Source organism: Gossypium raimondii, chromosome 6 (assembly GCF_025698545.1).
Source record: "Gossypium raimondii isolate GPD5lz chromosome 6, ASM2569854v1, whole genome shotgun sequence".
Lineage (NCBI taxonomy): Eukaryota > Viridiplantae > Streptophyta > Magnoliopsida > Malvales > Malvaceae > Gossypium > Gossypium raimondii.
This window is the reverse complement of record NC_068570.1, coordinates 17,029,337-17,039,709: the sequence shown is the minus strand read 5'-3', so window position 1 is coordinate 17,039,709 and position 10,373 is coordinate 17,029,337. Positions and strand designations below refer to the sequence as shown.

The window sequence follows — 10,373 nt, the reverse complement described above, 5'->3', positions numbered from 1 at the left end:
TCCAATCTAGCCAAAAAAATATACACACGCGGTGAATTAACCTTTGCAGTATATTTTGTAATGTCAGTTGCACACTCCATAGTATAATCATCAATATCATCAAGTTGTTGCCAAATCTTTTGTAGTTTTCCAAAATAAGAAATAATGGACTCACCATTTTGCTTAATAGACATCACCTCACAATGAAGTTGATATGCTTTTGAAGCATCTTGTTTAACAGAATACGTTTGTTTTACAGCATCCCATATTTCTTTTGTCGTGCTCAAGCGAAGGAATAATGATCTGATGTCCTTTGTCTTTGTATCAAGAAGTCATGATTTGACCAAACAATTTTCTTCTTGCCAAGTTTCGTACTCATCTAAAAGTTCATCTTTTGGTGGCACTTTCGTACCTGAAATAAAACCCCAACGCTTTCTTTCATGAATCTTATTCTGGGCATTTAGGGACCATTCAATATAATTGGTTCCATCAAGGCGTTCTAGGTGATTAGAGAATTTTTTTGTATTGGGAAAACAGTTGTAAGGTTGTTGTTTTTCTCATGAGAACCATTGCCACCCTTTTTAGAATCAGACATAGTGATCGTGGTACAAGGAAGAAGCTTACAACAGAAGTGTTAAATAGAAATAATAATTGTGTCTACTTCAATTCCAAAAGGAATTGAAAGAGGCTCTGGTACCATGTAAAAGAACACAATTATGAAAGAATTTTTGTATATTTCAACAATACAAGAGTTACAATATATATAACCTACAACACATAAAGTTTTTCAAGGAAATAGTTGAATAATCCTTATAATCAATGATTGACTCAATCCTAAAGAAAGAAAGAAAGAAAATCTTAGAGACTACAATGGCATGCAAACTAAAAAAGGCATTGTATGGATTGAAGCAATCTCCAAGGGCATGGTTTGGTAGGTTTACGAAATCAATGAAGTTGTTTGGGTACAAGTAAAGTAATGTTGATCACACATTGTTTTTGAAACATAGACAAGGAAAGATGACTGCATTGATTATCTACGTAGATGATATGATGCTCACACAAAAATTGATTTTTTAAGAACTTAATTAATTACTTATATTCTATTAAGGCTTAATTGGGAATTAACGGTTAAATTGATTATTGAATTATTTTATAAGCATTTTTTTGATATATTAAGCCTAAAATTTATTTTTCCGATATTTCCTCTGAAAAATATGGGCTTTTTTTTATATAAAACTAACCCAAAAATTTAATTAATTACGTAAATGACCCATTTTTTGATAAAATATGTAAATGACCTAAAATTTACAATGCAAGTTGATGGAGCCAAAGTGTTTGATGCCACCAACATGCCACGTTAGCAACCAGAATAAAAAAATAATTTTTTTGTGGAGCCATGTAGAATGGAGCCACCTGTATAAATGCTAGGGAAATACTGTAATTTTTGAAAACATGGGAGGCTTTAAACAAATTTTCCTTTTTCTAGTGGAGCCAAATAATTTGACACCACCAGTTTCCAACGTCTCCTTTTTGTCCTTTTTTTTGTTTTATTATTTATTGTTTGTTTGTTTATAATATTTTGAATTTATATTTTTTGGTGGAGTCATTCTAAATGGCGCCACCAGTTCATTTAATTTTTTTTAAAAATTTGTTTATTATTTGTTTTTTATATAATTTTTTGGTGGAGCCATAGTTCATTTAAACACCTTTTTTTATTTTTTATTACTTGTTTTATAATATTTGTATTTTTATACTTAATTTTTATCATTTCAAGGCTTTTATTTTTATAAAATAAATCTAATTTTTTAAAATTTTAAAATAATTTTTAAAATGTGTTTTTAATCTAAAATTAATATTTTATTTTGGTGGAGTCATTCTTTATGGCTCCACCACTTGGTTCTCCAACATATATAGAGATATTGAGGCATTTTTGTAAGAGTTGAACTAGAAGAAAAGAAAAGAGAGAAACTGTGTTTAGTAGTAAAATTCAAAAATTCTGTTAAAGATGAATAACACAGTATTTTTGGTGTACATTCTTTTTTATGGTGAATTTGTAGAAAGTGCTATTGATTGTATATTTCAAGATCCGTGTTTACTCGAGAAGATATTCTGATATCTACATCATTTTAAAAAAATACATAAATTAAATATAATTAATTATTATATTAAAATAACTACTTTTAATATAATACATTTCACATAAAAATAAATTATACATACCTTCTTTTCTTCCTCTTATTCTCTACAAAAAATTGAAGGAGAGGGAGGACCAAAGCCCCACATTCCTTCCTTTTTAAAGAGACGTTGGTCTCATCTCTGCCCTTTTATTTATTTTTCTTCTTTAAACTAATATTAATTAACCTGTTGACCAGTTACATTGTTGATATCGTTGATGCGATTGGTGCAATGTGACCAGTGATTATATTTACTTTTAATCTTTTTATTATTATTATTTTTAAAAAGTCATAATTATTTTTTATAAATAAATTCTTTCTTTTTTTTCAATCAATTCAACCCTCACATTTTTTTTCTTTTTTTTCAAACTTTCTTTATATTTTAGTCATCCGTTTTTTATTTCTATTAAAAATGTCCGTTATAATTCTTTCTTTAAAATGTCCTTTAATTTTTTTTATTTCACATTACATAAATTATTTACATGAAGATTATATTTCACAAAATAACTATCAATTTACATTATTCAAATAATATATTTGTTACAAAATATAATTTTACATTTCAAACATTCTAAATAGTTTCACCTAACTTACAATATATCATTTTATAACACGAACAATTTTCTCAATACTAAAAAAAAAAGTAAATGAATTTTTTCAAGACTGACAAAATTGCGCCTTACAAACAAAACATAATTAAACAATTTTGTTCAAAACCGACATCATTCTATCTTACAAATTGAAAAATAATTTGCTTACCACAACAAAATGACTTTCTTGATGCTATTAAATTGTAGCTTGAATGCTACTGATATTGATGATTTCACCCTTGAGGTTCGACTTGGAATTCCTTATAACCTTCAAGCATCCCATTGACCTAGAGAATCCCAAATAATCCACCCGTTGGTTGCATAACCAATTTGAACCAAATTGGTTGCATAACCTTCAAACATACTCGTTGGTCAGAAAATAACTATTAAATTTACCTATGTCAAAGCTCTACCGAATTATCGTTAAATAAAACATACCTTCAAATTAAAAAAAAAACACAAATAAATAAAAAAAATGCTTCTCATATCTCTTACATTCATCCTCTAACAAAGTATAAGTAATTTTTTTTCCTTCAACTCAGATTGATGTGTTATTAAGGCTTATTTATACCAATTTGGTCACACCAAAGAGAATGCTCCACCAAATAAAATATTATTTTTTAAATTTTAAATATAAAAATAATTTAAAAAAGTTTAAATGAACTGGTGGATCATTTAGAATGACTCCACAAAAAATATAAATTTAAAATATTATAAATAAATAATAAAAAGCAAATAAAAAATAGAACAAGGGCAAAAAGGTGACGGCAAATTATTTGGCTCTACTAGAAAATAGAAAATTTATTTAAAGCCCCTCATATTTTTAGAAATTGCAATATTTCTCTAATATTTGTATAGGTGGTGTCATTTTACATGACTCCACCAAAAAATTAAAATTTTCTATTCTGTTGCTAATGTGGTATGTTAGTGGCGATAAACATTTTAACTCCACCAACTTGCACTCTAGATTTTAGGTTATTTACATATTTTATTAAAAATAGGTCATTTACATAATTAATTAAATTTTTTGGGCTAGTTTTATTAAAAAAAGCCGAAAAATATGCGTAAGGACCAAACCGACGTCGCTTAACCAGTTCCCTGTCTCCACTCAAATTCCAAAACTGAACCCAGAACCCGCATCCAGAAAAAACCCAATTTCCACATAGAAAATTCGACGCCGAATTGAGAACCCTGTTAAGAGAAGATGTCGACGGTGTACGTTTTAGAACCACCGACGAAGGGAAAGCTGATAATCAACACGACGTATGGCCCGCTCGACATCGAGCTTTGGCCTAAAGAAGCACCGAAAGCCGTTCGGAACTTCGTGCAGCTTTGCTTGGAAGGTTATTTTGACAGCACAACCTTCCACCGCATTATCAAGGGATTCCTCGTCCAAGGCGGTGATCCCACCGGTTCCGGCACCGGTAACCCGTTTCTCTTCTTTTATTTTTGTTTATTCTAGCCGTTTTCTAATTAGTTTGGGCTAGGGTTAGGGTTAGTCAAAACGTTAGTAATGAATTTGGTTCTTTTTTTTAGGTGGAGAAAGTATTTACGGGAGTGTGTTTCCGGACGAGTTCCATTCGCGTTTAAGGTTTAACCATAGAGGTATCGTTGCTTGTGCCAATGCTGGTACCCCGCATTCCAATGGGAGTCAGTTCTTTATATCTTTGGATAAATGTGAATGGCTTGATCGAAAAAACACTATTTTTGGAAAGGTAACAAGTGATTGGATTCTAGATAATTTATTTTATATTGTAATCCATACTTGAATGCTTACTAGAACTGATTATTGGTTTGGTAGGTTACTGGAGACTCTATTTTCAATCTTCTGAGGATAGGTGAGGTCGACACTGATCAGGATGACCGACCTTTGGATCCTCCTCCGAGAATCAAATCTGTCGAGGTTGGTTTTCCTTTTTATATTTTTATTTAAGTAAATAATTGATTAGATTGCTATGGCCTGTTGTAAGAAGTTTATTGTTCATAGCTTTTATTATATTTTAAGAGAATTATATCAGCCTATCAACCAGTTTTTTTTATGCTTTGCGATGCTGTTTTAGGTATTGTGGAACCCTTTTGAAGATATAGTTCCAAGAGTAACTTCGAGGCCTTCAATCCAGCCAGCAGCTGAGGCTGAAAACAAAGACTCAAAGAAGAAAGCTGTTAAGTAAGCCTTCTTCCATAATCGAACACTTTTTTGAGCACGATTAAGGCATTCTTATTGCTTAACTTGTATGTTCTGCTTGGAGAATGCAGAAAGCTGAACTTGCTGTCATTTGGGGAAGAAGCTGAAGAAGAAGAGAAAGAATTAGCAGCAGTAAAGCTAAAGATTAAGAGTAGTCATGACGTATTGGATGATCCCCGTCTCCTAAAGCAAGATGTTCCAGATAAAGAACAAGTAAGATCCCAATCTATCTTTATTTGTTTTTGCCTCTCCTTTTTCAATTACTTGGATAGATATTGAAACCATGCTTAGGCCAAGTTAATTGATGCATAGTTTTCCTATTCACAGAAATTCTTCTTCCAATCATTTCCTGACCAACAATTTGACTTAGTGCAATGTTACTATGGTTGTCTGGGGAAGAACTTCAAAATTGGTTTCCTAACCACATAGGGCTAGTTTCTCATTGCTTTTGAAAAGGGCTGTGAGAAAATGCTTAAGAAAAATGCTTTTGAAAAGTTTAGTTTAAGATTTAAGCGTTTAATATTACTGTCAAAAAGTGCTTTTGAGTAATAAAATGTTCATTTTAGACATGATGTTGTGAAGTAAAATATGCATTTAAATAATATTCAAATTTGTTAATATTATAATGTTTTAATAAGAATATTTATTGTAATTCATTATTAATATTTTGATATATGAAATATAAAATTTAAATATTTGTAAGCAATTAATAGTAATTATTTGTAAAATTTAATTTGAATTTGTAATCTATATTTTAAATATTATTAACATATAATCATTATAAATATAAATATAAATATATGATGTTATATATTTGAATAAACTTCAATAGGAAAATAATTGTATACCCAATATAAATATTACATAAAATACATTGGACTATAAATAAGGGCTACAAATGTCATTTGGCTCCGAAAGTGCCTTTCCCAAAAGCAAAAGCTAAAAAAAGTGCTTTTTCTTTTGGATTCAAGAGCACTTTTGACTTCAAAAGTTATTTGTTTAGCATTGCTTATAACTCCAAAAGCACTTTTGATAAGCAATGAGAACAAAGCCTTAATGATGAGCATAGCAAGTCATATAATTATGCTGACTTGCAGAGTATGATGAGCATTTAATTTATATTGCGACCGTATTCTTAATGCAGCTACATGATACAGGATCCATCTGATGCCAAAGCTACTAAGGATTTGCAATTGTCTGTGAGGGGAGCACTAAGATCAAGAAGAGAAGGAGATAAAAAAGATGCAGAAGCCGAGTTGTCTGATTCTGTTGATCATAGTGATGATGATGATGAGGCTAGTTTTGATGCTCGAATGCGTCGTCAAATACTAAACAGACATAAGGAGCTTGTAAATCTCCCATCTAAGCAAAAGATGCAAAACGGTAATCATTCACTATGGAACTCTTTCATCTTTTGGATTTAGACAGAAGCTTGAAGTCTCGGGAACTACTAATTACAGTGCTTTTTCTCATAAAACTAGGCTTTTTCAGCTCAATCTTAAAAATCTCTCCTAAAGAGGAACAAAGTTATGGGAAACTAAGGCCATTCCTTGCACTACATTTCAAGGTCCTGTAATGATCATTGGAAATCTTCACAATAAGATAGACTGTTATATAGTAGTTTATTTCACACATTTTTGTGTCATTAGTGCGTGAGCACATGAAATTAGGCAATGTACCTTATGATGTAAAATGAAATTTCGAAACAATTTTAGATATCTTGAAGAGACAATTGGAGAAGTGTTTAAAGCCATCACCATCATGGAAAATGTAAAAGAAAACTGGTTTCGCTCATGGTTAATTTAGTATTGCTATTGTTATAACATGTTGGAGAAGTAATGTTGGGCAAAAGGATATTCCTGCAACCATAAGAGCTTTAGACGTTATTAGATTTATTCCTTGCTTAGGTCATGGAAATGATTTGGTTATTCACTTCAGTTGCTTGGGCAATTAGAATTATCTGTAACATCGTAAGGAAAGAGCATTATTAATCTAAACCTTGAAATTCCAATTGTTTGTTTAGCGATATGATGCGCTTGGTTTAGGGTTTAGAAGTTAGAATTTGCCCAAGGTTTTTATCAATTTGTCAATATTAAATAGATGGAAATTGCTCTATTATCAGAGAAACTATTCTTTCTAGTCCACAACCTTCATTCTATCTGGTTTATTTGTTAGTTAGTGCTTGCCCTACAGTTGATCTTGACTTCTGGAACCTATGTGCAGGGAGCTCTAAACCAAATGACAATAAAATTTCTGTGCGAAGGTAAACATCTGAAGGTTTTTTTTCCCACTTTCTATTGAAAGAAAAGCCAAATAGAACCTTAATTAATCTCTCAAAGCGTTTCTTGTAGAGTACACATGTTTACTAACTATCACACTTATATTCAACATGTATGACCTGTCTAAAGTTTCTAGTACACTAAAGTTACTGAAGTCTGTCAGGTGTCAACTGAATGGCTATGCTTCCATTAATCTTCCTTTGTTGTTTAAGTGGTTTTTTTATTTTTCTATGTTGTGTTGGTTTTATTATGACCCTGACTTAAACTGTATTCCATCTTATTCATGTTATTTTTTCCTGACATTATCACCTTCTCTTTCTGCTGCTTCCCCTGCTTATTCAATATACAGAGTCTATTGTTACTCTTTCTTTTTTGCTTATATGAACTTCTTGGCACTATGAATCTACACCAGATTCAATGATGAGAGTACTGATGATGACCAACCAAGGGTAGAAAAGCTGTCTCTGAAGAAAAAGGGTATGGGATCAGAAGCCAAAGCTGAGCGCATGGCTAAAGCTGATGCAGATTTACAGTTGTTCAGTGAGGCTGAACGAGGAAGATTATTGCAAAAACAAAAGAAGCGTAGACTTCGAGGACGTGAAGATGATGTATGTTACAAAATTTTTGGTTCAATGTTGTTATTTGCAACTCTGACACGTTTGAGTCTCCCTTTTAACTTGATCTTTAGCATAGAGCAAGTCATTATGCAATCTTCTCTTTGCTTATGATGAATCCTTTTATTGATATTAGAGGCAAACACAAATGGTGATAGGACTAGGTTTAAATTTGTTTCTTTTAAATTTTAAAATCTCATTCTCCACACTGTTGGAACTAACTCCAGCTTCTTATTTTATTTTTTCTGTGAACCCTAGGTTTTAGCAAAACTTGAGAAGTTCAAACAATCTATTTCCACAAAACCAGCAGCTTCAAGCAGTAAGCCTGAAGGTGGTGATAAAGAGGATTTGTCTGACTGGAAAGCAGTTCGGTTGGAGTTTGCTCCTGATACCAAGGTTGGCTTTCTGTCATTTGCATATAAACCATTTGATTTCTTGCAAGCATTTAAGAAAAAAAGCCTACTGCATGTGATATTTGTACTTAATACTCTGAGCAGCACCAAAACCTTCATCCAAAACTAAAAGGAAAGCGTAATTGAAAAAGCTCTAGACAGTTGAAACTTCACGAAATCCCCTTTTATCTGTCATAGGTTTTATGGAGGTAATTAATAGTTCTGTTGAACCGTGATGCAGGATGGTATGTCTCGCAAGGATGATCCAAATGACTATGTGGTGGTTGACCCTCTTTTGGAGAAGGGGAAAGAAAAGTTCAACCGGATGCAAGCCAAGCAAAAGCAAAGGGAACGCGAATGGGCTGGAAAATCTCTTACTTGATCTTCATGTGCTCTGATAAAATGATAAGTTGGTTCACATGACTGCCCTGTTGATTGCATTGACAGTTAGGCTGCTGTGGGAATATGAATTATACTGTTACGCGGCCAAAGTCCCGAAAATCGAAACACAGCTTGGGACTTATTTTCTTCTAAGGAATTAGGTATCGTTCTAGACCCTAAATTGCTAATATGTTATTACATTTTTGCACATTTTGGTGTATCATAGTATAAGAGCTGTAAAAAACAATTAAAATGTTGAAGTGTTGAGTTCGATTTTGCAGTTATCACACTAGAATGGACGGTGTCATAAGGCAAGATTTAGTAGCAGTGTTGAGATTATTAAAAGAGAGAGAGAGAGATGTGTAATTAAAGTTAGATATATGAAATTGATGGAATTAAACTAATGATACATTGTTTCTTAGATTTGCGAGGTAAAAAGCTGTAGGGTGAATCATGGGGTCTCAAAATTTCGTAATCATTTTCATACCTTCTTTTCAATAATTTGTATAACAAGTTGAATCGTGGGAAGAATTTGAGTCATATTCACTGTATTTATTTCATCATATTTGTTACTTTTATATATATCTATTACATTACTATGAGTTATTATGTCAAAATCTTCATTAAACATCCTTAGCTTAGTGAATTTATTTAACAGTCGTATGATAAAATAATTACCAATGGCTGCGTTCACGCTGGCTCGCCCTTTTTCTTTTTTGTTTTCCCCTTTTGGCTTATGTTAAAAAACTCCTTTTAAAAAATAAATAATAAATCAATTAAACCTCTCAATTAAATTCACCCTTTATTAAGTCTTTGTAAATTAAAATAATCAATTAAGCCGTTAAAATAAATTGATGGATTAATCATATGGTGAAATGTAGCAATTTTAGTTCAATTATAAAAATCATAAAAGATATCAAAAAATTATAATAAGGTATCAGAAAATTATCAAAAATATATAAATTATTTAATATTAAAAATAAAATTCATAAAAACTATAAAAATTATCAAAATATAAAAATCTAATAAATTATAAAAGTTATAAAATTAATAAAATATTTAAAATAAAAAACGTATTAGAACTTTAAAAATTGTAAAAAATATTAAAAAAATTAAAATTGATATAAATTTATAAAAATTATAAATAAACATAAAAACTTGAAGTGGACCGGTTAGCCCGAAATTGGTAAGGGTACTAGCTTGATGAAAGACATTAAATCAGTTGACTTGGGAATCGAGCGATTGAACCACTTCTTATATTTTAACTTTTCTTTTTATCAAACTAATATGTTAGAATGAAATATTTTGACCAAGGTTTTTAGAATCGAAGCGGTGGTCGAACTAGTAAGGCCACCATTTGTTAGTTCGATTAATCCGTTCAATTCAATTAAATAAAAAAAATCGTTTCAACTGTCTGATTCCCAAGTCAATAGGTCTAATGGTTTTATTTGAACTGATACCTTGTCGATTTCGGTTTAATTAGTCGAACAGACTGATCAGGTCCAGTTGAAGTTTTTATAAATATATATATATAAGTTTATATCAATTTTAATAATTTTTATAAAAGTTTAAAAATGCTTTGTTACTTTGGTAATTTTTATAATTTGTTAAAATTTATTATATTTTATAATTTTTATGAATTTAAATCATTTTAATAATTTTATTTTTATAAATATTTGTAATTTTTAATATTAAATTAAACCATCACATGTTTTCATATCTATTTCTTTTAATGTTTTCATAGGTTTTCTAGCTTCTCACTATCTTTGACATTATTAG

The 10,373-nt window shown here is 30.7% G+C and overlaps 1 protein-coding gene across 2 annotated transcripts; it reads left to right on the top strand.

The window, feature by feature from the left end:
* The first annotated feature begins 3,842 nt into the window (after positions 1-3,842).
* LOC105773111 (peptidyl-prolyl cis-trans isomerase CYP57) lies at positions 3,843-9,196 on the top strand. 2 transcript variants are annotated; one of them, XR_001126978.2, is made up of 11 exons: positions 3,843-4,167; positions 4,280-4,458; positions 4,545-4,646; positions 4,804-4,910; positions 5,000-5,141; positions 6,086-6,311; positions 7,152-7,191; positions 7,620-7,815; positions 8,080-8,217; positions 8,455-8,755; positions 8,876-9,196. XR_001126978.2 is itself a non-coding variant. In XM_012594782.2 (10 exons), exons 1-10 carry the CDS (start codon positions 3,948-3,950, stop codon positions 8,593-8,595), a joined length of 1,491 nt encoding a protein of 496 aa, XP_012450236.1. In that variant the 5' UTR covers positions 3,843-3,947; the 3' UTR covers positions 8,596-8,998. The 2 variants fall into 2 exon arrangements, 1 of the variants encoding a protein (XP_012450236.1); XM_012594782.2 differs by having other exon boundaries at positions 8,455-8,998.
* Positions 9,197-10,373: the final 1,177 nt, after the last annotated feature.